Genomic DNA, 27,987 nt, shown 5'->3' on the forward strand with positions numbered 1-27,987 from the left:
TTAGCATACTGTTTACAGTAGTTGTATTTAGAACAAATGACATAAAATATTGTCAATAAAATAAAAATATATAAATATAGACTCATGAAATCACAGAATGGTTTGAGTTAAAGATCATCTTGTTCCAACTCTCCTGCTGTGGTCAGGGACACCTTCCACTAGACCAGGTTGCTCAGAGAGCCATCCAGCCTATTCTTGAACACTTCCAGGGATGTGTATTTACAAATACTAATACTCCAGCTTCTCTGGCAATCTGTTCCAGTGCCTCATCAGCCCTCACAGTAAAGAATTTCTTCCTAAATTCCTAATATTGCTGATTTATGTCCATGATTAAGTGCCTGTAAACTTGAAGCTGATGTCTAGATCTATTCTGAATTTACACAAGTGCAACTAAGAAGGAATTCTTTAACAGGTGATCTCTGTGGCAACTCTTACTGTAAAAGGAAGTAAGTTCTGAATAAGTGAGCTCATGGCAGATGTTGTCATCCCATAGCACCGTTATTCTCTGACAAAGGAAGATAAGAGATACAGACTTTTGTTTGTGGTGGTTTTTTTTTACTTCCATACAAGTAAGTGTGGATATTAAGGAACTAAAATATAGCCTGTCTGCCAGCCTCTGCATCTTTGAGTAGCAGTGTGCAAAGCAGTGGCTTATAGATCATAGTTGTACTGTTGTATCTGAGGGCAATATTTGGCATTTAGAACCTAATTAACAAGATTGTTATATGCAAGATGTGTGTATCTATGTAATATGAATATGTGTTTTATATATGTGGTAAATTTAATATATACGAAAATAGAAAAAAAAAGGAAAAGTAGAAAACTGAGTAGAAAAAAGCATAGAAAAAAGAAATAGAAAAACATATAAAATCTAGCACTGCCTCTTAATTTATTATAGTGATTGCTATAAAAAGCAGTACTTCTACTGTTGAGTCAGCCAGCAGCTGTGACTTTGGTTCTTGTGTGGGATGGATATAAGGACTGACAGTTGTCTTAAATGTAGTCACTTGCTGGTGTAGAAATAAAAGTAGGACTGCATTCAGAATATAGAAGTCTGTTGTCAAGATGATACATTTCTATGAATATTAAATTCCTGTAATTTTTTTCTCCTGAATCTTGCTTTTATTTTGAAATTTTCTTACTATTTATTACATCCATACACAGAATATAAAAAGGCACATTGTATGGCTGATGTTAATACTTGTATTATTTATCAGTTAAAGAAATGTGCACTTGAATCTTTCACCATTTCACTACAAGTTCCTAAAGAGGACAACCTACAGTCATGCACATCTTATTGTTATGGGGAGGAGACTGAATTTTAAATGGGATCTTAAAGTGAAGACTACTTATACTGAAATAAGAGTAGAATTTAATTTTTCTTTTTTATTTCTGGGAAAGTGGATTGTTGGGGCAAACTGACAAGAGTAAGAGCACTGTCTAAATTGAGAGAAGCATGTTGTAGCATCTCAATTTCTGGTTAGTTGTTGTTAAGAATGTTTAGTTTGTGAAATCCTAAATGAATTTACAAAAGCAAGTGGTGACGGTTTGCCCAGAAAAGGTGGGGATAGTTTCAATGGCCTACACAATGCCTCTTTTGATCTTATGTTTCCTTTAAATTCATAAATACCTTACATCTCTAACACAGTCTAACCTCTGACTAGATATAAGAAGCAGAAGCAAACTTTACACTTAATTATTTTCTAGCTCCATGGCTGTTATGCAGTCTGGTTTGATCAGTTTTCTCACTGAGCAGTGGCATATGTAATTGAAAGCCATTATGAAACAAGCAGTTCTTCTTTCTGGATTAACTGTTCTTTTACCTCGTAGAAGAGGTTATTCTGTAAGTCTATTTAACAGCTTCAACTGTTTGAAGAAAGATAAAGTTACTGTGGTGCTTGCCTCCGAACTTGCACTAGTGTATCAGAAGAGATAACAAATTTAGGAACTGGCCAACGTGTCAGTTAAAATAGGACATGCCCTGTGCCATACAAACTGACTGCTCTGAGAGAACCACAGGTTGCCTTTACCTGCCTTTAATGTTATCTTGGGCTTTCCTGTCAGACTAAGAGGACCTAAAATAGTTCTTTACCTGTTACAATCACAGCATAGGTTTTATAGTTTTGGGGTTTTTTGGCTATGCATCTAAATAGCTCTTCAAAGTTGTAATCAAAATGTATTGTCTGAACAAATCTAAACACTTGTTTTTGGTTTTTTTCTTTTTTAGGTTCTGTTGAAATAACGGAAGCAAATCTTGTAAGAGATGTTTTATATGTCTTCCAGGGAATAGATGGCAAAAACATCAAAATGTGCAATTCTGAAAATTGCTATAAAGTGGAGGGAAAGGTACTGTATGCTGACTTGTATTTCATATGTAAGCAGAGAAGTATATAGAGGAAAAATAGCCATGAGAAACATGTAAAAAAAGTTAAAATATTATTACATGTCTATATTCCCTCTACCAGCTGTTTTGTTTTATTTTGTGCTGGTTTTGTTTGTTTTGTTTTTGGGGGTTCTTATGTTACTACAACAGAGTAGTTTCAACAGTAGTAGTTGAAAATCACTTGGGTAGATTAGATGTAAGAAAGAAAATGTAGCATTTCACAAGATGTAAGTAGCCTCCCAACTTTTAATCAAGTAGAAGGAATCGTAAGTTACAGCTTTGAGGACTTCTGTTAACTTTCCAGTGTATAAGAATTAACATAAAACAGATGTAGGCATTTTATTGCATTATTATTAAATTAAATAGCTTGAGATATGGAATGGATGCTAGCCACTTGATGTAATGGGCTTGGTTACAGTTATAAGTGGCTAGATGCAGATGACCTAGAAAAGAAAGGACTGGTGGTAGAACAGAAGAAAGGTTAGATGTGAATTGGAATGAAGACATCAAATGGGGGACAAAAGAATAGAATAGATGCCTGAGAGACTTTGCTTTAAGGTGGTGAGATACTATGCCAACTTTTACTTATATTAAAAACTTCACTATGACAATATTACATAGTCTTTAAATGGTGGGGAAATTACTTTTGGGACATTTCTTGTTCCAAGAGCATGGAGGACAGGTCTTAATGTTGATACCTGAGCTGATTTCCTTTTTTTTGCTTCATAATAGTAGCAAAAAGTGAAATGTTGTAGCTGTTCACCATTACTTTACAATGACATTTACAACTGCTTAATGGAGGGATAAATGGAAACACTGTTAAATCTTATTAATTAACAGATTCTTAATAAACGTCCACCTGTAGATGATGCAAAGTTTGCAATTCCTCAGCACCTTCACTGAGTAAATTATATTCCATATAAGAGTTTAAATATGGAAAAAGAAGGGTAGCATAATATATTTTTTGAGAGGAATGTGAAGAAAACTTAGTGACTACAAAATTGGCAATGGGTTTCATTAGTTTTCTGTATAGCTTTCGTATCCAATAGGCTGGTTTGAGGTCAGAAGCTGTTTTACTTGGAACTTGTAATTCAGGGAATTTAATTACTGACCACAAGCCAGCTGAATAATCTTTGCCTGAGAACTGTCTTCGGTTATTTTTGTGAAGTCAGTTATCTTCCATTCTTCCTTACTTGTACTTGGTCTGAGTTCCCAGACCCGGTGAAAATGAGATTATCTGACCCACCAGAGCTGACCAAGATCATATCTCCTCTATCTGTATTGACTGCACATTAGGCAAAATAGTAGTCAAAGCATGTAGTTCTCCCTCAGATGACAATCTCATTGTACACAGTCTGGGTGGTTGGGTTTTTTTTTTCCAGAAATAAACACATTCTAAGGTGCTATTCTTGCTGAAATGTTTCCTAATCTTAGTGTTAATATTAGGTCTGGTGGTCACATTCAGCACTGTATAAGATAGCAGCTTCTGATTTGATCTAAGACAAACAAATGTAATAACACAAGCCAATTTTGCTTGTTCTTCATTTAATTCCAGCGGATGTGTGTTGTGCTCAATGTTTGCCAAGTACTCTGTACTTGCAGAATTTTAAATAGTTCTTATGTCATCTCTTTGGTTTTAGCTGTGGGCAGGGTTTCTGTGTCCAATTATGCTTGTTTGGGCTGGAGTTTACCCTACAGAAGTTGTTCAAGAAGTTAAAGCTGTACCTCTGTGGGTAAACAAGAGGGCTAGGGACCAAACTGTGGTCTTACAACCAAATGCTGCAGCTTGTTTCAAGCCCACACTGATGTGGATAACACACTCTGACACTAATTGTTATCTTGGAGAATGCCTCTACTGTTAACTAAAAGGTTTAATGAAGGGAATTGATTTCTACTTCTTTGGCAGCTTAACTTCTTGGAACAATTCTTTGCTTTGGTTTTGACTGTTCCAGCTGGCTATCAAAGTTAAAATTGTGTGTAGAGGTGGGATAGGCCCAGTTGCTGTAGGCAGTCTCTGTCTTGTGGTCTTTGTTATCAGTCAGATTGGGTTTTTTTATTCAATGACATTTTGAACGCTTGATGATAGTGTTCCTGAATAATATGGTGAAATGCGGAAGAAGAAAATCTCAAGTAGGAAGTGTCTTATCTGTTAGTAATTTAGAGGGACAGATGTACTGATTCAGATAAAAATAGTAGTGGTAGCTAAATAGGGTATTGGGACTAAGGCAGGCTTGCAAGGTGAGTGAGATACTAGAAGAATACCAGAAACAGACTAGAAGAGTCAAGCAGGACATACTATTAAATAACTTATAAAATCTGGATTTAGTCTTGGAAATTGGGTTCCACAAGTTAGTGTTCCTGATGTCTAGTCAGGCATTGGGTCATTTATTTTCTATTGAAGGTTTCACATGTAGCAATTACTGATTATTTTGTCAAAGCTTTTTCATTAGTTTCAGTCATTAACACCTCTGCTACAACTCTCATATTTTCAGCCTTGCTGATTATCAGGATAGGATACAGTCTGATATTGCAACATGAAAATGCAGATTTTTTTCATTTTTTCTGAAGACTGTTTTGTTATATCCATAATTGTCTAATGTAAAAAGAGTGTATGAATGCTGTTACATTAATATTTCCAAAAGAGAAGGTCTCAAAGTTGCTAGTAGTTTGTTGCTGCTGCCTTTTCAACCACGTGTGTATAAATATAATGCTAATTATGTGCTTACCTGCTCTTTTGTAGTATCTGTATTCTAGAATGTAAAAGGAATTGTTTCTGAAACTGGCTTTTTTATAAGAAAGGAATGAGTATTGGTGTGGCAGATTTGACTTAATTACAGACTTGTTTCTGTTAACTTTATAGGTGAGCTTATCCAAATCTCTCCGAGATACTACAAGTAGACTTGCAGAGCTGGGGTGGCTACATAACAAAATAAGAAAATATACAGACCAGAGGAGTTTGGATCGTGCATTTGGACTGGTGGGACAGGTGAGTCAGCTGGATAAAACAGTTTAACTACAATATTTGTTCTTGTTTGGCTAAGAAACTACTGAGTAAATGCAATGCTAAAATGATGCATAAACTTTGGAGCTTGACTCATTCATCATTTGATTTACTCCTTTTGTGGATGCAGCATTTGATATGGGTCATAGTCAGAAGGCAAGGAAAAGGCATTTGCCCTTTCTGGTCTTAGAGATTTTCCCCTGTAATTTGTAGCTGGAAACGCTCATAAATTCCTTTTCTTAATCTCCATTTAAAAACAAAAAACAGTATTTTAAAATTATTCATGTATGTCATAAACAAAAACATTTCTGAAATGGGATGATGTCATCCCTGAGGTAATTAATCACAAATTCAGTTGTTAGTGACCTGTGTAGGAAACATTTTTGTTAGCTATTGTTGATGTTCATGTGTTCGTACTACACTAGCTTACATAAAATGCAAGTAGTCCATTATCTTCTGCCCTTTCTTTTGAATACAGCATCAAAAGAATATTAATTTTTGTTTTCATAGGTTTCATCATCATGATTTATAGTCTACAGTAACTTCACTGCTGCTGTAATACCCAAAACCACATTTACTGCTAAGACATTCCCGTTTCCTCTCACTTGCTCCCTCTGTAAAACTGGATATTATCCCTTCTGAGTCGACAGAAATGTTATCCTTGCCTCTAGCCATAACATCCTTCCTAATCTGCCAAGAAATTGAAGTGCTTCTCCCTTCAATCTAATTTTTCTTAAGAGGTCAGTAGAGACACTGTAGTGCTTCCTACTTTTCTAATGTTTTATTCTGTTCCATTCTGTCTATTATTCTAAGTAACCCTTCTAGTTACATATAAATAATTATTTTTTTACTGATCCAGTGGTGATTTCCATGTTTTATATGGCAGTGCTACTGTGTATGCATTTTCTTTGGACTCTCCCCCTTATATCTGGGTGAAGTTTTATTCTTTAGCAGCTTTCTGCTTGTGATTATTTTTACAGTCTCTGGCTTTAATCTTCAAGTTTAAAGGGAGAGAAAGGGGAGAACTTTAATTCTTCTGTGAATTTAAATGTGCAGTATCTTGGCTTCTGTATGCAGGTTTCAGATCCTGTGCAGAAGGCTGTGCAGTTAAGTTACCTGAATCTGCATAGCTCTAATGCTGGTCATTTTGCTTGAGGCAAGCAGTTACGATATTTCTAGGACATAAGTGTACAAATAAAAACTTATATTCTGCTCTTGCTGTCAGTACTGGGCACAAAGAGTATGCCTTCATGCTTGTCATAGCTTTTATAGCTGAGAATTTCAGGTGCTGCACACTGCATTAAGGAATTTAGCACAACAGTGTATATTGATCTAAAGCATCTTTCACTTAATGTTCTGAAAGGATGATTGTGTAAACCCCTGTTTAAACCAGGTGTAGAATAAAGTGTCTGTCACCTCTTTTATTATTACTCTGGTGACTGGTTTTACCACACAAAATGTCAGGTATTGACATTAGAAGTAGACATAACAATGTATTACACTTTATATTTTCCTACCTTTGCTGATTAATATCAAAGGTTTTACTTTATCCTCAGAAAATAAAAAGAATAATTGGCTGTTAACTATATTTTAGCTTGTACTTTGGCATTTTGCCCATTTAGATCCAGTTGAGTTAATGAGTATTTTAATTTTTTTCTCTTCTACAAGCAATTCTGTTTCCTTCCTCAATTCTCTTTTGCAGCAGACCAAATCAGAATTCTAGGGTAATGTCCAGTTTTTCTGTAACAGTTTGGGAAGCAAATGTCTATGGTTTGTGATATGGGAATTGGTACTGGATGTAAATTTTAATTTGTAAAGCTTCTCTGAAAAATTTGTGACCAGTTGGCGTCTAAATCCTTTTGGCTACTAAATCATTAAAGTCGGTGATTACTGTTCTTTTTGAGCAGAACAGTGCCTTTGATTGTTTTCTTAGAGGCTCTGCTCTGCCCTCTATCTTGGCAAGTGTCACTTTAATAGGTTCAAAAATTTCCTGGAGAAGCAAGTGAGAAGAAATGAAAAGTGGAGTTACACATAAAGGGATTTCTTTTTGCCCTTCAGTATCCTCTGGAATAAAATGAATGTCGAATTTCTTTGCAATTTACAATATTGAGTTGAAGAAAGGAACCTTCTTTCCTTAAAAAAGATACAATGGCAAGATTAATGACTCTTTTTTTCTAGGCTTCTTAGTTGCTTAGCAGGAAAGAAGATTTATTTTCTCTTTGTGCTTCTAGAAATTATTTCTGCGTTTTACATACTCTAGTGAATAAATATTTTAAGTTCTTGAGTTCTTTCTATGAAGTTTCCCTTTTTCCAAATTCTTTTGACTGTAATTTTTAAAGGTCTTGAAGGGAAAATCCTGGGAAATTTCCCATTTTAAAAAATCCATCAAAATAGACATCAAATTCATTAGCTGAGAATTGGTTGGAAAGTTCTGAAGAATTTTTTTGTGTGCCTGAGAGTATTTTTCCAAGAAACCAAACAAATAAAAAACTTTGGGCATTTTTTGGGGGCGTTTAAAGTTTTTTTCACTTACTCCCAAATTTATGAGCCATATTTTTAGTTCTGTTTTGAAAAATGTGTTGCAGACATTTTTTTAGTGTGTATGTTAGGTTAAGACCATTACAAAATTAAAGCAAGGCCTTCCCCAAGCCCTAAACTGTGGAAAATATTCATGACTAAACAAGTATTGTTTCAGGAATTGTTTCTAAAATTTATCTTGGTTTTTAAACAACCTAAAGTTGCTGTTTTGCAAAGAAGAGTTTTTGCTTTAGTTCCAGCCTGAATTAACTTCTGCACATTTTACAGATTTCTGAAGATATACTTTGTGTTGTTCATTTCTTCCCTGTTGAGTGAAGAGTCATATATAACTGTGAATTGATAAAAGGTCAAGATTTTAGAGTACTTGATCTGGCAGCACTTATTGGGAGAATTTTTTGAGCATTGTGTTTTCTTGTTCATGTCATAGAGTCTATACTGTAAATATAATGAGAGTTGCCTGACTTTTGTGTTCTTTTGTTGCAGGCCTTCCTGAAATTTAAACTCTGTTACTTCACTGCATACTGCATCTTACATGATTATTTTAAAAAATCTTCAAATGGGTTATGTTATAATTTGTACATCCCTGTACTAATTGTTGCCATTACTGAGATGATATATCTACTTGAGGCGTTGCACTTGTCGTAGTTTAATATGTTGATAGAGTTAAGGTAGCAAGAATCAAGGTCACTTAGTAATGTGTATAAATTCCTGGAAAAGGTATATGCAGCTCCTAGGGAAGCACTTACACTTTGGCCATTTCTCTAAGAATTGGCTTTTATGCTGCAACTTGTGAAAAGATTCCCTTCAGGAAATTTCTGACTAGGTTGGAAGTGTGATGATAGAATTAAATCAGAAAGTTTTCTCCTAATTACTTTTCCTTTTTTTTTTCTTTTTTTTTTTTTTTCTTTTTCTCTTACAGAGTTTTTGTGCAGCCTTACATCAGGAACTTAAAGAATACTACCGACTTCTGTCTGTTTTACATTCTCAGGTAAGTTAAGTGGTACATATTCAACGTCACTATTTTTTTCTATGTTATCTAAATATCTCCCAGAAAGATAATACCTACCTATTCTGGTAGAATGTAAAGGATGTACAGCAATTTCTGTTGACAGTCAACGCAATTCTCTGTACATTTCTTGCTCTTTAAATGTATGTGCCCTTGAATATTTTTCTCTTAAGAATTCACTGGTATTTGATGTGTTACATAAGCCAAGAATACAATGTGTATTTCTAAGTCTCTGTCCCTATTTTGCATCCTTTTTGTCAGTTTCACCTTGCATAATATCTTTATCATTCAAATCCCAAACAATGTCACACATCCTTGAGTGGAGAAAAAACTAGTTCATATTTCCAGCAGTGCATGATTTAGCAGCTAGTAATAACAGTTCCAACTTCTTTCTGTGTGGGGCAGTTGGTACATTTTTCTTATCACTTTGTTTTCTGAGAGTAAAGACATCTGTTCTGCAGATGTTTCAATATTTTACCTATAGACCAAGTCAGTGCTGATAATCTTGCCATTTTTCCGCAAATGTTTGTAGATATGTGCATCTAGATGCTGTCTCTAAAATAAAATAAACATTCTTCTGCTTGCCTTTTTTTAAAAGGGGCTTTCAAGGGGCTCATTACTTGTAATGGTGAAAATTTTATTCTGAGAATTGACCTAAAGCTAAATTATACTGCCTCTTAGAATTCTAACTTCAATAAAATCTTTATAGTTTGTCATAGGCTTTTGTTAATGTTTTCAAAGCATCTGTTCCTTTTAACTCGCAGTTCTTGAATGTTCTTGACTTTTGGAATGCTTGTTATATATAGTTTTTGCTTGGTTTTCCTAGCTATTATCCAGTTATTCCTTTTGTAATTACTTCTTGCTCTGTCCAAAACGTGTTTTCTCTCTTTGTTTGTTGATGCTTTGATTTTTTTTTTCCTAACTTCTAAAACTTCTTTACCATGAAAATAAGTGACTACTTTCAGATGCAGTTTTGTCTACCTTTCCTGCCCCATCAAACCTTGCAAAAGAAGAGATGTGTAGGGTGGGAGTGAAAGCCTGTATGGAGAAAGCAAAAGTTCTGGGGTTATTTATTTTCAAACTGCATTTGCTTTTGTGGTGGGTTGACCCTGGGCAGCAGCCAGGCACCCACCCAGCCTCTTGCTCCCCCCGTCTCTTAAGGAATGTGGAGAAAACAGAAGGAAGACAAAAAGACAAGTCAATCAATTTAGTGAGTTTAGAAGGAGAAGCAAAAGCTGTGCGTGCAAGCAAAGCAAAGTAGGGAATTCATTCACTTCTTTCCTTCAGCAGGCAGATGTCCAGCTGCTCCTGGCAAACAGGGCCTCAGGATGCTTAACACTTGATTAGGAAGACAGATTCCATCACCACAAGTATTCCTATTTCCTTCTCCTTCCCCTGGTCTTTTTTTCCTGAGAAAGCTTTTTGTCCTCCATGAATTTGGAAATGGTTCTCCAGTGTTAGTTGCTATCCCAAGGGATGAAGTGAGTCTCACTGGTGTGTAGTTTTATGGCTTCTTCTGAAGAGAGGCACGACATTTGCTTTCTCAGGGTTGTCAGAAACCTCCTCTAATTGCTGTGTTGCAGAAATAATGGACAATGGCCTTGCAGTGGCATTGGCCAGCTCCCCTCAACGCTTGTTGGTGCATCCCATCAGGTCCCATAGATTTAAGCATGTCCTATTTGTTTGGTGTACCCTAGCCTGATCCTTCTGAACTCAGTCTTCCTTGTTCCAGACTTTTCTTATCTTGATGTGTGGTACCCCAGCAACAAATCTTACTGAAATACCAAGGCAAAAAAGGCATTAAGTACCTCAGCATTTTCCATTTTTTGTCACTCCTCATGTAGCATCATTCAGTAGCTGGGCACACGTTTTTCTCAGTCTTAGTTTTATTGGTGTTCTTATTGTTGCTCTTCACACTCCTTGCCAGATTAATCTTCAGTGTTAGAGTTCATGAGTACATTAAGCGTGTTGATTAAATGCATTTTCATAGGGAACAGTCAATGCAGTCTTGGCATTGCTTTGCTGCAGCAGAGACTGGAGTTTCTGGGGAATCTAGGTCCCTCAGCACCTATCTGAAGGGGTTCCCAGAGTCATGTTATGTTTGGATTTTCAGAAGCTCCTGGCAACTTTCCTTCCCAAAGACATGAAAGAGAGGAGGGAGATCCAGCAGTGGAGCAGAGATTCTTTTGTGACTTGAAAGGTGGAAGAGGTTGAAGGTCACACTGCAGAATGGGCAAAAAACTTGTACCTTTTAGCTTCTTGAAAACAGAAAATTTACTTGAAATTGAGTGTATGTGACATTCTTTGGTTCAGGAAATTGTACAGGCTGCCAGCTGTTAACTGCAGTTCTAGAGAGCAGTACAGGCATAGAACAACATGAATCTTGTCAAAGCGTTCTGTACTCTTTGTAATGTTTTATTATGTGTTCAGAGCTTCTCCTGCGCATATTTCTGCCCTAGGTGAGTAATCCTGAGCATACTGTCTACTATTCTATAAGCTTCTCTGCTCCTTTTCTTGCAGGCTGTTTTCACATTGTTAGCCCAGTTAAAAATGCAGTTCCATGATGAAGATGTACCATGTCTTCCCTAAAGTCAAAGAGTGGCTCATGTATCTCTCTTATCATTGCTGATTTCCAAAAACACCAAAGAAAAATCCCAGACATGGACCCAGGAGCATTTGGAAGCAAATTAATTTAACTGGCTCTAAGGGTGAACTTACTGTGGATGACACTAGCCTTAAATTTAACTAGCATGTTGCATTTGGCTAAAAGAAGGTACTAGATGAGAAAGCACAGAGTGGGTTGGTTGTAATATACCAGAAACAGAATCTTTTCTTTGAGACTGCCTACTTGAATTGCTTCAGGAACTTGCTTCTGTATTCTTGTGTTCTCATCCTGCTTATTCCATCAGACTTGTATAAGAGTTGCATTTGCACCTTGGATGCAAATACTTAGCTTTTATTTTCCATGGTGTTGGAAGATTCATGATAGTCACATTATGATAGAGTTTTCTTACTGTAGCTTTTAAAGTTTGGTGTTTTTCTTTCAATGTAGCAATTCCTTAGTCTCACTATAAGGCTAATTTAAGTTCTGATGGCTTCTGAAGGAAGGCATTGAACAGAATTTATCACATATTGAGCTAAAATAAACTACAAGTGCAGTAATAAAAAGTTTACCTCCCACAGTCTGCCTATCCTTTAGATGTTTTTCTTTACTCTTGAGTCTGTCTTTCAGGATCTCTTCTCTCTTCCTTTTCTCTTCTCTCTTTTCAGGACTATTACCTTACTGTCTTTAACTTTCTTGGTCTTTGTGCTTTGTCTACCTCATTGCTTATGTTTGTCTCTGTTCTTTTACCTGTGCTCAAGTCTGTTTCTACTAAAAATTGACTCTCAGGTTTTGGCCCAGTGATTTGATGAGAGAATACATAACACAAGGTATTTCAAGTGTATTAGTAAAAATCTGACTTCGGAACAAATTATGAAGCCTGAGTTCTGCCTCAGTTCTTTGACATGTCTTTCTGTTTCTAACTTTATCAGTTACAACTGGAAGATGATCAGGGTGTCAATTTGGGACTTGAGAGCAGTTTAACGCTTCGTCGTCTCCTAGTCTGGACATACGACCCCAAAATAAGGTTAAAGACCCTTGCAGCACTTGTTGATCACTGTCAAGGTCTGTTGAACATTAATTTAATATTTCTGGGGATGTTATGTAACTTTGAGTTTTTGTGCATACTAGAGATGATATTAGTGATATCAATAATATTAGTGCTTGTTTGGACTTTTTTTTTCAAGAAAATTTCAAGTAAGTAGTTCAGATTCTCCCTCTTTTAGTTTAAAAAAAAATGACAAATTATAGTGCTGTGTTGTTACATTCAGACTTCTTACTTTTTAAAGCTAGAATGTGCTCAAAAATTCAATTTTAAGCATGCACTTTTTATGCTATTTTCAGTTACTTAATAATTTTTCAGAGAATGGTACACTGAAAAAGCCCTACTAATATGTTATGAAATGGTTGACTTAGTTTCTTCACTATGTATGAGTATTATGCAAGTTCTCTATATATGATGGCATAGAGGAGCTGTTAGTAACTTGTCTTCAGACTCATGTGAAACAACAAAACTTTACAAATCTGCAAATATTATGATTTTGGGGGCAATCCACAAGAAGATGCTGGGGAGAATCATGTTGGAATTGATCAGAAATTTGGCCAGTAGCTGACTAAGCTGACCAGCAACTGATGCTTCTCCCTGATGGTACTTCAGATTTATGAGATTGTAGCCCTTTAGGTTTTCTCTTTAGAAAAAGCATCTGTAGCCAAAAGCCTACAGTACTTGCTTTATCTTAATTATTGGAATTGGTAGCATTTTTTTTTAAATGGGCTTTACTTTTAAAACATTTCTGAACATTTTGAGTTGCATGGCCTCTGCTGCAAGGAAGCAGTAGTCTGTGGAGCATAGCAGCAAAATCAAATATTCAATCTATTTTTTAACTTTTTTTTCTTTTTTGACAGCCTCTTACTTTTCAATTGCAAGATGACAGGAGATATTCCCTAATGGGGTTATGAGGGCAGCTATAATCAAGAAACATGAAAACCATGTTTGTGTTCCTGTATGCACACAGAATAGCTGAGTGTCAAGTACAGGAGAGAAGGAAAACATTCTCAGGCTCCTTTAATGCTTCTCTGGAAGCGTAACATCAACTTCTGTGTGTGATCTGATGCCTCAAATTTTGCATTCCTCTAAGGTGCCATAAAGTAGACAGAGAACTCTGCTTAATGCTTTAGTGAGATCAATAATTAATGCCTTAAAACCTAGGAATTCCCTGTTAGCAATAAAAAAGATGTACTTTTGCTACATTTTAGAATTGCTGTTTAGCAAGCTCAATGTGACGCACAGGTAGCTAAAATTAATGGCTGCTAAATTTAAATGGGGTGCATACAGTTTTCCTTCATATGTTTCTGTTCCTTTCCCTTTCTTCTTACAGGGAGAAAAGGTGGTGAACTAGCCTCAGCAGTTCATGCCTATACTAAAACAGGAGATCCCTACATGAGATCTCTGGTTCAGCACATTCTTGGCCTAGTATCCCATCCTGTACTGAACTTCCTTTATCGCTGGATTTATGATGGAGAGCTGGAGGATACATACCATGAGGTAACGTATATGCTACAGTAAATACTTCATCTTTTTGCATTGTGGTGTGATAATCTGTGGAAAGCTTAGAGGAGAAATTGGAAAGTAGAGTGTGATGAAAATGTGTGACATGAGCAAGCAATACTTACAATGACAACCTGAAATAACGCTTTCTTCAGTAATTTTACTCAAGATTCAAATATGCTGTCTGTTTTCTTGGAATGTCCTTATTTTGGTCAAAATTTAAATGAGTGACAGTGACAGCTGATCTTTAAGGTCAGAATTGTGTAAAATGTATATGAATTTTTTTTAGGAGTGTAAAATACCCTTTTTTTTTCCCAGTTGCTCCCCAGATATGAGGTTTTGTCTTTTTTGGATTTTATGTAGTTTGTTAGCTCTAACCTCTGCATGTGCACTGGAAAGAGTGTTCTTAATATTGGAAATTATTGTTGGATGTTGTACCGAAAACTATAATCTTCATATAGTAGACAGTTTTGAACAATCAGCCATTCTTGGGAAAAATGGTATTTGGAGTCAGTGAAAAAAGTTTGTGTCCAGAAAATGGCTATATTGTTTAAAAAATGAGGATATTATCCATCCAAACTTCACTTTAACAAAACTAATAAAGTAGTTTTAGTTTTTTACACATGAAGGGATTCTCCTGTGTGGAGTTGAGAGACTGTAACATTTGATCACCGTATCAGTTGCAAATTTTTTGGGGTTTTTTTGCTTTTCTTGTGCTTTTTTTTTTCTGCATCTGTCAAAATAGGAGGAATAATAGGTGAAACGATAGGTTAGAGATTACATTATTCTTTTGATTTAAGTATTTATTTCAATCTTCAGTTTTTTGTAGCTTCAGATCCTACAGTTAAAACTGATCGGTTGTGGCATGACAAATACACTTTGAGGAAATCAATGATCCCGTCTTTTATTACAATGGAGCAATCAAAAAAGGTATGAATCAAAAAGTTCATCTTCTGATGATTTTTTTTTCCCTGTGCTACTACTTAGATTTCTATTGAGAAAATAAAGACAAAATTTAACAAAAAATAATCTTCTCAGGAATTTTAGAATTGTTTGCTGATGAAGGCTGTAGGACTGTTTTCCCTTTCTATTCTCTAACTGATAAGCTTTGAGGAGATCTCAAGTAGGGGGAAAAGAAGTTTGTGTTTAAAACATTTTCATATTAGCATTGCTATTCTGGATTGCTGTGGTAGGGGTTGTGAAACTAAGAGCACAGAAAGATTACAAGATGTCGTGTTGTCCTGGTGGTTGTGGATGGCTGCTTTATTTTTTTTTTTTTTTTTTCTTATAAGAAAGTCACTTTTTAAAAAATCCTGTTTTGTTCAGGTTCTTTTAATAGGAAAATCCATAAATTTCTTGCATCAAGTTTGTCATGATCAAACTCCGTCCACAAAGATGATTGCTGTTGCAAAATCTACAGAGTCTTCAAAAGATGGTACAGTATTAATATTGTTCAGTATCTCCCTTTTGAAGTGACCTCCCTTACTATATGTGGTTTAGACTGTAAGCTGGATGGTAGGATGGAAAGGAGTACAAAAATCCCATCTGTCCTAAAGTATAGATAATTTAATGGATACTTGTTTTTTACAAAAGATGTATGTTGATGCATATATATAATTTTCTCAATTTGATAAGTTTGCTGGATGATTGTTAATGTACTTAATTTGTGAATGAAACCATTCAAAAAACAGTTTGCCTTTAGCTGCCTCAGCTGGGGTGGGAGCAGGGATATTCTTGAGTGCTGCAATAAGAATTTAGTATGTTTGACTTCTCATCAAATATATTCCATCATACAATTCCATTATACTGAGTTAATTTTGTGGTTGAAAAATAAAAATGCTCAGTTGTAAATAATAGAATAAGCAGTAAGAACAGAAGCCTTTCTAGCTGTTCTGTAAATGTGCTATATTAATATGTCAAAAATAAGTATGTGAAAGGTTAGTAAAATTCTTTTTGAAGATTACTTAAAAATGAGATTGCCAGTTGATGAACACGGAACCAAAACTTAACTGTTAAATTCCTTCAGATGTTTTTGTTTTATTTAGAATAGATCTCAGTTTTAATGAATGGGAACTTCTATATCATTTGTTGCAATGAATTCAACATTGTTATGTTGAAAGGTAGCAAATAGTAAACATCTAAACCAAGGAGACTTAATGTCAAAATACTAAGCAAAGAATATGTAAGATGCTGCTACATCTCAGAGAAAGAACAGATTGCTGCCTTCTGGTGGAAGTTGTATTTTGCTATTGTAACTTCTTTTGATAACTTGTTTAATATACCAAGGATATAAAGTCTAACTGTTGAGATACAGCTCACTGGAATAAGTTTTCTGATGCTAATCTAAATATTTTTCTGTCAAATTCTTGTTTTCAAAGAACATACTTCTTAACATTTTATTACATAATATTACCTATATATACCTTTAAAACTTGGGTATATGAGGTTGTTTGGTTTAGATTTGTTGGGGTTTTTTTCACCTTCAAATAACCTTGGATTAGTTTTAATATTAACTCTTCATAGTGTAGACTTCTGGCATGAGTACCTCCATGAAAAATGTTCTAGTGATAAATATCTGGAAGAATGTCTTCTGATAATGTGATTTTTGTACCGTGTTCAGTGCTTGCTTAGTCAAAGATAAGCCTAAAGTGCAGGAAGGGGTCAGGGTTAAGTGAATAAGGGCTGTAAATGCGTTTGAACAATCATCTTGCCAGCTACTCCTGGAAAAAAGGAAAAAAAACATTCTTTGGCTGCACTACCATCACTACTTTATACAGCATTTATGGCCATGCTTTTCCAAGATTTCTTTAATTTTGCACTTGTTTCTCTCGCTCCTTGATTGAATGGAAGATCAGCACAAATACATCTTTCCTATTATGTGGGGGATGAGAGCTTCAAAACACACCTACATTATCTTAGAATATCTGAGAATAACTGTTGGAGACAGAAGTGTAGTTTTAGAAATATGTTACTCTGTCTGCAGTGTGCTGAAGGCATGCTGAGCATACAGTTGTCAGCCTAAATATCTCACGTTATTGCATTGTTTTCATTCTGCATGAATCTGCATTTGTGTTTAAGGCATTTTACCCATTTAATCCTGAAAGAACATTAAATGTCAGGGATGTTGGAAATGCTTCCTTTTGTGATTGTTTGTGCCATCTAACATAATCCTGAAAGTCCCTTTCGATAATTACTTATTATTAAGATCATGGAAAGCTAGGATGCCAACCTGATTTCTGGATGTTTTTTCTAATTTTAAATCTGAGCATTTCATGGGTTTGGCTGTATTATTTATTTCTTTCATTTGCTTTAGGACCTTTACTATCATCTTTCCCCAGTTTCCTTTTGATGCTGAAATAATTGTGGTGTGGAAAACTGTCTGAACATGACAACAAGAAGTCTGATGTAACTGTATACAAGTTGGTCATCTTGCCTGGCAGGGAATTGTAGCACCTGGGAGAGAGGAACAGTAAAAAAGGCCGATAAAGTGACCTCAGCTCTGACATGTAGCTGTCTGTAGTTTTGGAACTTCTGGATCAGGAATCACACTATATTCAGTAGCAGCTCATGGACCTGCCTGCCAGTGCTTTTAGTCTGCTGTTAGTCTTTCTTTAGCCACTTCTGGCTTTTCAACGTTCTGAGATCATTTTGCACAGTTTTCAAAACTTTTGCCTAGGCCTTGTGTTTGTTGATGTAAACAACCTTTTTAGCAGTTTTGCATGTCAGACAGGAATGCTATTTTGCCTGTGCTGGGGGCTGTGTGTGTATGCAGAGGTGGTGCATTACAGCTACAGATGTTGATTTTCCAGTGGGAGGTGAAGGGCTGTGGCCAGGTCATTTTCTTCAAGGCAAGAGAATCAGTACTAAGGAGCGTGGAAAGGCTGCTTTTTCTGCTTGAAATAGTAGGAAGTTGAGACTGGTCTGTGTATCTGAGAGCTGCTGCTTAGACACACTCATCCCTGTCTGAGTGGAGACAGGACCAAGGTGCCTGACACAGTGGGCTGGCCATAGACAAGTCAGAGAGTTGCCTGCTGGCTTTGCTTGTGCCTTGAGCCAGTGCTAGGCCCAGCCTCTGTGTCTAGGGGCTGAAGGGATCAGCTAGTAACTCTGGCTTGGCTTGTTCCATCTCTTGTTTTGCCTGTAAGGCTCACAGCATCTTGAGGAAAGGCAGGCTATATTAATTCTCAAATCCCTAAGGTTGATATGTGTTACTTGACTAAGTAGTATTTCTCTAGTCTAGGGATTTTAAACACAGCAGTGCATTATAAAAGTGTCATCTCTTTTGACATCTCTTGCACTTTTTGTGTCTTATAGTTTCACTGGTTACTGAATGATAGTTTGGAAACTTCCAGGGATGTCAGTGAACCAGACATTTAAGCTTCCCTTCTTAAAGAGTGACTTCTTTATTAGAGCCACTGCTTATTTCTTCTATTCATGAGTATTTTATTAATTGAGTAGTTAAAGTGGGAGTATATCCTTTAATGCTGAAGAAGGTATGAATCTTATGGTAGTTGGCAATCCAGTATTTGGAGTATTGCTCCATGTTGCCTGAAGAGGCCACAGTTCTTATCTCATAACAGTTTTACTGGAGTTCCTTTCTTGATGAGCTTGTAGTTGTAGAAAACAGTAAAATCAGCTTCCTGCTACTTTCTACTGCTTCCTGCTTTCTGTCCCCAAACTACCATGCATGAAAGATGGAGAGAAAATATCAGGTTGCTGGCTGACACCCAGGTAACTCCAGCATATTCCCTTTTCTCTCATTCTCTTATCTATGGAAACTCTCTTCTCTTGAGTGTTTTAACTGTCTGATTCTTTGATTTATTTTCCCCCACATCCTTAAAAGTGCCTTCTGATTTAGATTCTGCCCATCAAAGGTTTTTCCTATTTCTGGGCTTTTAGAACTCAATAAATTATTTGATTTGTAAACTGCAGTATTTCAGCAAGCTTGAAAATCCTGAACTTTTTATATACATAACATGAGCTTCTACTGGCAAGTACAATCTGGGCACGGATTAAAAGTAATATTGTTGAAGTGTAGTCTGCTTTAGACTTGCTTTCACTTTGGCTATGGCAAATGTAGAACACAGTGGATCAGAAGAAATGGCAGCTTTTCTGTTTGTGTGTTTCAACTCCAAAGCTTGTTTGCTTCAGTTTTTGAAAACTACTAATTTAATTTTAATTTCAATTTTTATTTTCTTTTAGCTGCTGATTTGTTCACAGATCTGGAAAACGCATTTCAAGAGAAAATTGATGCAGCTTATTTTGAAACCAGCAAATACCTGCTGGATGTCCTCAATAAGAAATACAATTTGCTGGAACACATGCAGGCCATGAGGCGCTACTTGTTACTTGGTCAGGGAGACTTCATCAGGCATTTAATGGACTTGCTCAAGTAAGACAATAGGAAGGGTAATTATGTTGAATTTCTGATGATTCTGTACAAGATCAGCACAGAAACTGTTTTGCTTTTTGAAGAGAACCCCCTAAATACCTTGTTCAATTAAATTTTTGAATAATAACTTTTAAATTCTATTTTGGATTTAATTTCTTTGACCCTGAGGATTAAAACTTGTTCTTCCTTTTTGATAAGCAGTACATACAGTACCATTTGACAAAGTCTTGAGAAGTTGTACTAATACAACCTTTATGTTGGCCCTGTGAGAACCTTGAGGATGTTGGCACTTCTCTTGGTCCTGTCAGCAAGTTTAAGCAGAAACATTCTGCTCTTGATGTTACTGATTAGCTCAACTGGAATTATTAGGCCTCTGTATTTTGGAGGTGTTTGGTCTAAAGCATTGTGTCAAAACCCTTCAATGTAATTTTAAAAATCTATTTGGTTCCTCACTGGCTTCTGTTTCAAGCACTCGAGTGCACCCACAACTACTGAATCCAGTTTTTAAAGAGTATTTGCAGGTTCACTTTTATGTGCTGGTGCTACTGATGAAACTTCTTCAATCAGAAGCATTGGCTTGCAAAGCTTTTCTTTGATCTAGAAGGCAGACTTTGTAATAAAGCTTTCATTAACTTGTTTGTAAATCAAAATCAACAGTATATGACCACACTTTATAATGTGAAGCTGAGTGAGGTTGATTTGTGGAGTTAGTATTACATTTGAGGCAGGGGTGAGAAGCTTTCCAATACTGATCCTGAGGGACAGAGAGATATTACAAGAGTTGCATGTTGCAACTCTTTGGAAAGTTGAAGTTACGTAGAGGGGGTGTTTCTGTGTTCCTGCCAGCACTTCTGAGACCTGAGATGGCTATCAGAAAGTTTCTCAAATCTGAAGTGAAATTATTGTTTGATGTACTAATGATGTAATCTTCCTCATTTAAGATCTGAATGCAACTCAAAATTACAGACTAGCTAAACTAGCAATCCCGGTAACTTCAAATTAATGGCATTAAATGAGGATTAAGTTGCTCCTTATGCTAATATTCAGGAGTGTAGCTGCATATGAATAGACATACTCTGCTCATACTCTGTGCAAATATTTTGCTCACTGATTATCTTTATGATTAAATCTGAAAGAATAATAGTTTTGAATGTCGGTTAGATGAGGGTCTTGCTGTGTGTTGCAGTTACTACTGAATTGCTGCTGCAGAGTATTTTAGTGATATGCTATGACTGTTTCATAACCACCAGGCCAGAGCTTGCACGACCAGCTACAACCTTATATCAGCATAATCTAACTGGAATCCTGGAGACGGCGGTGAGGGCCACGAATGCCCAGTTTGATAATCCTGAGATCCTCAAGCGATTGGATGTTCGCCTTCTGGAGGTCTGTTGCATCATGGTGACTCTGATCTGAAAGATGCCTTTGTGTGTATACATGCAGACATCTATATGAAACAAAATTTTCATATGTGAATACATTTCCCCCTGTCCTTCCACTTTATATTACTTTGAGTAATATAAAGGTCATTTAATAAGTCATCTTCTTTTTGTCTTCCCTGCCTATTGCCTATTTGTTTTTTTTTCCCAAGATGTGGGTTTACAGCCATTGACAATACAAGGCTGAGTGTTTGAGGCGTAACAGAAATTGATGCTGGTTTGAGGTTCTCCAAACAGCTCTTAATGTGGTTGCTCTTAGAAGAATTGGGACAGGAAGGGGCAGGCTGGGGTGTGTGCCTCCTTCTTACTTCTAGTTAAAAAATGAGACGCAATGAAAGCACATTTCATGGAGAGGTCTGTGGTAAGAAACTTGAGTTAATTTGAAAGCTTCAGTCCCTGAGGTGAGACTTCAGTGATGAACTGTAGTGTCTGAAATAAATCTATTTCAGATGGCAAAGAAATTTGTCCTTACTGTTATTTTCCTTTACTAGGTTCAGTGGGGAAACTCTGACGTTGCAAACATCAGTATTTGTGTGAGATCAGTCTCGCCCTTGTTTCAGATGGTTTGATAAATTTTTGCCTAATCAGCTACTTTCAACAAGAAATTCCTGTATCTCTTGTTGATGTGGATGCTTGTTTGCTCATAGGCCCTTCAGAATGAAAGAGTAAGCAAGTAATGCTAGTCTTCAGCTTTACTATGCTCTGATTATACACTGACAGTACCATGTCTTTTTAATACAGGTATCTCCTGGGGACACTGGATGGGATGTCTTCAGTTTGGACTATCATGTTGATGGGCCAATAGCAACGGTAACGTCATACACTGCTGGCTCTGAATGTGTTTTGGATGCCGAATTAAATTGCTAAGGTTTTTTTATTGAAGTAACCTTTTTTTGTTCTGGAGTGTGAAATCAGAGATTTTTTTTTTTTTTTTTTGCATCTAGGATGTACCCACTGTATCAACAGTTAAGCAAAAATCTCAATTTTTACCAGTTAGTATGAGTGCTGAAAAGCTGCATGTAAAACAATCAGTACTGAAAATTGGTAATTCATTTTTTCCAGCACATTTTTTAGCAAGTACTTAATAAATTGAGTGCTCCTATTCTTTGATAATTACTAATCTGTAGATACTAATTTGGGGAAATTTGAAAGAAACTGTAGAATGTATTTTTTGAGAACTTACGCTGTCTAAATGCCATTTGATAGGTAGTTGCATTGTTTATCTGCATGTATTTAGCCTATACAAAGAACTTGTAAAGAACTTTTTTTTTAAGCAGGACAAACTGTGAGTCTGACCAGCAGAAGAAATTTTCTTATGTAGTTTCAAAATAGGCTTAGGCTTTGTTTTGTTCACCCCTTCTTACACTTCCAGCTGTGCCCTGTTCAGTCTTCAAGGGAGGATCTTTCCAAAAGCTCTGGGATTTCCCGGAAACTTTTTTTTTTACAGTATTTATCAATAAACTGTATGGATCAGATAAGATGAACTGTGAAGAGGTTCTTGGTACTTCAAGACATATAGTATGTCTTTTAATTTGTACTGATATTTTCTTTGTTTTGTAGGTATTTACACGTGAGTGCATGAGCCACTATCTAAGAGTATTTAATTTCCTTTGGAGAGCGAAGAGGATGGAGTATATTCTTACTGATATATGGAAAGGGCACATGTGCAATGCAAAGCTTTTGAAAAGTATGCCAGGTGAGAGGTGTCCAGATGGATGGCATGCTTCTAAAATGGATATAGACGACTGCATCTTATTTTAAACTGTGTGTTAAGAGGGGAAATAAGTGTCTGATGAATGATGATGAGATTAATTTTGCGCTTTGGTGCTCCTCTTGACTGGCTGTTTAATGGTAGATGATGGTTGGGATGATGAAGGTAAAATAATATAATTGTAAATAGAAGTTTCCTATCTGTTGTTTTACTTAATCCTTGATCCCTGTCTTGGAAAGTTGCACTATTCTAAGTATCTTTATGCTGGCCTGGTTGTGAGACTGTAACTCTTCCATCCTTTTGTATTCATCTTCCTTGATTCCTTCTTCTTATTTGTACCCTATGTCTCCCTCTTTCTTATGCTGTTTGTTAACTATTAAGTTAACAGACTCTGCATGCACAGTTTTGAATTTACTAGTTTTACCTTCACTTATTCCCTCTGCTTTTGTTTAGCTAAGAACAGAAGAGGCTAAGAAGAAAAAGATGTTTGAGAAGAAATAGGAAAGCTCCGAGATGTAGTGACTCTGGTTTATGTTTTATGGACCAGGACTTATTGATCCTTTTTCTCAGCTAGAGAATATAACCACATTTGTGAGCATCTGTACAGGCTCACTCTTGAATTTTTTTTTAATCTATCTACATGTCTTTCAGTAAAAATAACAATTGAGAGTTACACTTCTTTATGGAATAGTAATACTTACAAATTTATTCTTTTATAATTAAGAACTTTGGTGGGTGGGAGAGGACACCTGGCCTCAGAAGGTCACTGCTGCTACCATCTAAGATTAGTGGCTGTGTTATGAAGTATTCACTATGGTGAAAAGAGTTTATCAATCTGATTTGTTGGCTGTGCTTGTCCTTGCAGTCTTTAACATGCCATCTCTTTGGATTTTTTTACAGAGCTTTCTGGCGTATTGCATCAGTGTCACGTTTTGGCATCAGAAATGGTCCATTTCATTCATCAAATGCAGTATTACATTACATTTGAGGTATACTCTACCCACCCAATTAGTTACTTAGAAAATGAAGCATGTGCAATATTCTGTATGTGTTGTGTGTCTTAAATTTCAAAGAGCTTGTCATCTAGCAAATTGAAACAGCCCAATCCTGTATCATTGCTGCAGGTACTTGAATGTTCATGGGATGAACTCTGGAACAAGGTTCAACAAGCACAGGACTTGGATCACATCATTGCAGCTCATGAAGTTTTTCTGGACACAATCATAGCTCGGTGCCTGCTGGATAGTGATTCCAGGGTAAGTAATCTCCTTTGCATGTAATGTTAACTTTATGATCTTGGCATTTATGTCAGGAACAACCTTCTTTAACACTGTAGGAGCAAAGGGAAAAGTAATTTTTACTCCTCTGATATAATATTTTATAATGGTAGGTTCAGTACATACTGTCCATTATCAGCAAGTGACACATGTTGATAATAAAACTTGCTATAGTGTGGACCAGTTCTTTTTCATCCTGAGAAGCTCTGTGATCATGGAACTACTGACATGGGGCTTTGCAGAATAGTCTCTCCAGCTGTGAAAAGACTTTTTTCTTTTACTTATTTTTCCTTTTACTTTTTTCTTTGCTCCTTTTCTGAAGAAGGCTAGAGCTGTGCTGTACAGCTGTTTAATTATTTTGTTACCTGTCTCACAGGTACTTCTCAACCAGCTTCGAGCAGTTTTTGACCAGATCATTGAGCTCCAGAATGCCCAAGATGCAATGTACAGAGCTGCTCTGGAGGAGCTGCAGCTGAGGTTGCAATTTGAAGAGAGGAAAAAACAGCGTGAGCTCGAGGTACAATGAGGATATTTCTAGAATGTGAAAACAAATTGAGGCTTGTGCTATATGAAGGATTTTAGGTACCATGTAGAGGTAATATGTTACACAGTTTTCCACACCACAGTAAAAATGAAAAATGTAGTTGGGACAGATGTAAAAGTCATCAGAAGTTGCTGTTGAGTTCAAGCAAAACAGCTAAGTGGTGTTTTTGATTTCTGTCTTCCCCAAAATCTGATTTGATTTATCTAGTGGACTTTGGAGGATGAGAAATTTAGGGCTCTTTTAGATTAAGTAAATGGAATTCTTTTGCAAAAAATGCCATAGCGCCATGTCTGCCTCCTTGCTGCAAGACTGACATGCACTGTTGGTGTGAGACTTGCCTTGCTTATATTTCTTATTTCTTTTATGCGCTGTACAACCACCAAGGGGGGCTGATAGTTTCCATATTGGAGGCTCTATGTTTGTCTTCCTATGGCAGTGGTTGGTTTTTATAAATCTGATGTAGCTGGGCAGAAGGTGGCCCAATTAGCAACTTGAATCATGTGATGCTTCACCTCTTAACTTGTTTGGTTTCTGTGTAGGGCAAGTGGGGTGTAACTGCATCAGAAGAAGAAGAAGAGAACAAGAGGATGAAAGAATTTCAAGACTCCATACCAAAAATGTGCTCACAGCTGCGAATACTCACTCACTTTTACCAGGTGCCGCTTAAATTATATTTTTCTAAAATATGCTGAGCTTTAGTAGAAATGAATTTCAAATATTGAGTAGATGTAATTTCTTTGTTCACGTGTGTGCAGTTTGTGGAGCTAGGTCTTTGTTTTTTTCCTTCTCTACTTGTAAATCTGTGTTCACTGTTGCTTAGTAGTCAAAGGTATTGTGATCATTTATATTCCCCAGACAAAGGAGAAGAGTCTTTTCATGTAAGTTTTCTTCTTCCTCCAGTAGTGAACGTAATAGCTATCTTTTGGTGTAGTCTGAGGGAGAAAAAGAAAGAATTCCTTCTGCATTCCATTTTTTTCCTCACAGTCTTTGCAAGTCATTGCTATTAAAGACTGCAGAAAGTTCTTATTAAGGGCCTGACACTTAATTTTAAGCTCACTGCGGGGTGGCAGTGGATAAGATGTTTGGGGGAGCATGTTCAGGCTATCTTCTGTAAGTAATTTATTGTGGCTTTGTATTTATTTGTTATATCTGATGCTAAATCTCCCATTCCCCAGAAAACTGAGCCTAGGTCTTTAAGCGTAGGTTGTAAATAAATTGTGGTTTATGTGCTCTGCAAGATTGCTACAAGTTGGCAGCGTAGGTTTTGCCTACTTGGACTGTATTAATTCTGAGCCCTATTATAGATTTCCAAACAGGATTTCCCTGGCCAGCTTTGGTCACCTTTGGAAGTAATTGAGTGCTCTAGTTATGGGCATGTTCATGTTACTAATTACTGGAGATTAGGAATGAGCTCTTCAAATGAGTCTTCCCATCCAGGCAAAGTCCTCTCCTTTCCTGTGTCCTGCGGGGCTCCTGCAGTGGCGTGGCTAGAGCCAAATGGGAAGATGGGATGCAGAAGTGTACCTCCCACCTGCCAAGTGCAAATCCCCCCAGATTAACTCCAAGTGCTCAGTCTGGTTGGGTCTGCAGCACTGACTGTCCTCCTGGGCACAAGCTTTGCTGTTCTGGGGTGCCCCGTGCTGCTGTAGAACCCACATCAAATGGGTGTGTTTGAAGCTAGCAGTGACCTAATGCTGTCCTGAGGCAGTGGCACACAGAGGCAGCTGCTCTGCAGCCTGGGAGCCTTCAGACAGATGGAGTGTGCCAGAGGGGCACAGGGAATAGGGAACACACTTTAAAAGACCAAGCTGTTTGCACTGGAGACTCTAGCATGCATAGCAGATATTTGAAAAATAAAAATGAAGTTCTGGGTTTTTGCAGAAAGAATGAAACCACCATAACTGTTGGATATGAACCCTTGTGCTTGCCTTTTCCCCCGTGTGCACCACCTGATATTCCTGTTCAAAACACACCAGGGATGCTTTTTTAACTGTCTCTTGGGTTTTTCTTTGCTCTTCAGGGAATCGTCCAGCAGTTCTTGGTCCTGTTGACAACCAGTTCTGACGAGAGCCTTCGGTTCCTGAGCTTCAGGCTGGACTTCAACGAGCACTACAAGGCCAGAGAGCCGCGGCTGCGAGTGTCGCTGGGCACGCGGGGCAGGCGGAGCTCCCACGTGTGACACCGCAGCCGGGGCGCCTCTCGCTGGCCACGGCCACCAGTGGTGACACACAGCAGCCAGACTGTGGGTTCGGTGTCTCCATTGCTGCAGGCAACGTGTTCTCAGCCAGGGCTTGTGTGACACTGGATAGCAGAAAGCAAAAAAAGCAGGGTTTTTTACACTGAAGTTTCTAGAATTTCAGACTGTATGGGCTGATTGAACCTCATCCAATCAACTTGTTAAATCATCCTTTTAAATAAATACCAGTTTCATTTGAAGCTTTCTGAGCTTTTTCCACTGTAACTTATATCTGTGTCAAAGAAATCACATGTTCTTTTGTTTATAGAAAGTACCATTTCCTTTTTTAATAAGAAAATAAGAAGGTTATTTTTTCTATATGTACTTGTTCTATTTGAAGAGAGCTTTTGTTAAAGCCAACAGATCAGGACCCAGACCTATTGTCCTTGTTAAGAAGCTATACAGCATTTCATTATGCTGATTTTCAGTGTTGTGATGTGTTTGACTGTGTGAGAAACTTTGTATCAGGAGACATAAAGTTATATTTAATTTTTTTGTTGTTTTCAGTTAAAAACCTGGAATAAAAATTTAGAGGGGAAATTCTATGGTTGCTGTACAGGAGCAAACTGTAAAAGCAGAGTCAGGAGTTATCTGTTGCACATAAGATCTAAAAATGAGGTTAAAGCCTCAGTACTGAAGGAAAGTGTTGGTTAAGCTTGAATACTTAATATTCAAAATCAGAGCTGTAGAAACAAACTGACTTGGCTAGTGTTGACTTCATTCTCTCCACTTTCCTATTTTTTTCATTGTAAATATTTATATATTGCTGTCCAGATGTTGGGGAGAGGGGGATTCTTCTTTTGCAAAGTTGTCATTATACTGGTCATTTACTATGTTCCACAAGTGCGAGCTTAGAAAAATAAAACCACAATTATCTTTCACACAAGTGTGTTGCTTTTTGTAATTGAAAGTTCTTCACAGGTTAAGAAAGGAGAAGCTTCCAATTAGAAGCATATTGATTTATAGAACCTTTCCCATTGCAGGATTTTGGTACTAGTCTTACCTGCACTGAGAGTTGTGTGCAGTTCATTAATTAACAATTGCCCTCAGATCAACCAGCTCTGTGGCCTTTTTTGCCTTTTGCCTTTACTCTGCTGGAACCCTTGGGAGTCAGATGCACCTGCCAGGCCATGCAGGTAAGGCTGCTGTGACTCATGGCAGTGAGTTCTGATGGGGACCATGTGCTGACTTGCAGCCCTGGACTAGGTGTTTTGCTCTCTGGACACCAGGATTCCTGTTGTGCAGGTCTCAGAATCCTTGCTTTTGTTAAAACATGGGAGGCTTCTCACCCTGTGCCCTGCTGGTGCAGG

The 27,987-nt window shown here is 37.0% G+C and overlaps 1 protein-coding gene across 1 annotated transcript in view; it reads left to right on the forward strand.

Moving 5' to 3' along the window:
* TUBGCP3 (tubulin gamma complex component 3) overlaps nt 1–27,563 on the forward strand; it is a 47,877-nt gene extending 20,314 nt beyond the window's left edge. Inside the window, exons 7-22 of the mRNA XM_002190988.6 lie at nt 2,228–2,346; nt 5,244–5,369; nt 8,842–8,910; nt 12,463–12,595; nt 13,909–14,075; nt 14,898–15,008; nt 15,405–15,513; nt 19,281–19,470; nt 20,721–20,856; nt 21,651–21,719; nt 22,470–22,605; nt 23,521–23,609; nt 23,745–23,876; nt 24,274–24,414; nt 24,981–25,097; nt 26,462–27,563. Coding sequence (XP_002191024.1) covers nt 2,228–2,346; nt 5,244–5,369; nt 8,842–8,910; nt 12,463–12,595; nt 13,909–14,075; nt 14,898–15,008; nt 15,405–15,513; nt 19,281–19,470; nt 20,721–20,856; nt 21,651–21,719; nt 22,470–22,605; nt 23,521–23,609; nt 23,745–23,876; nt 24,274–24,414; nt 24,981–25,097; nt 26,462–26,620 — 2,003 coding nt within the window. The 3' untranslated portion in view covers nt 26,621–27,563. The remainder of the gene's footprint in view (nt 1–2,227; nt 2,347–5,243; nt 5,370–8,841; nt 8,911–12,462; nt 12,596–13,908; nt 14,076–14,897; nt 15,009–15,404; nt 15,514–19,280; nt 19,471–20,720; nt 20,857–21,650; nt 21,720–22,469; nt 22,606–23,520; nt 23,610–23,744; nt 23,877–24,273; nt 24,415–24,980; nt 25,098–26,461) is intronic.
* Nucleotides 27,564–27,987: the final 424 nt, after the last annotated feature.

This window comes from Taeniopygia guttata, chromosome 1, assembly GCF_048771995.1.
Source record: "Taeniopygia guttata chromosome 1, bTaeGut7.mat, whole genome shotgun sequence".
Classification (NCBI taxonomy): domain Eukaryota; kingdom Metazoa; phylum Chordata; class Aves; order Passeriformes; family Estrildidae; genus Taeniopygia; species Taeniopygia guttata.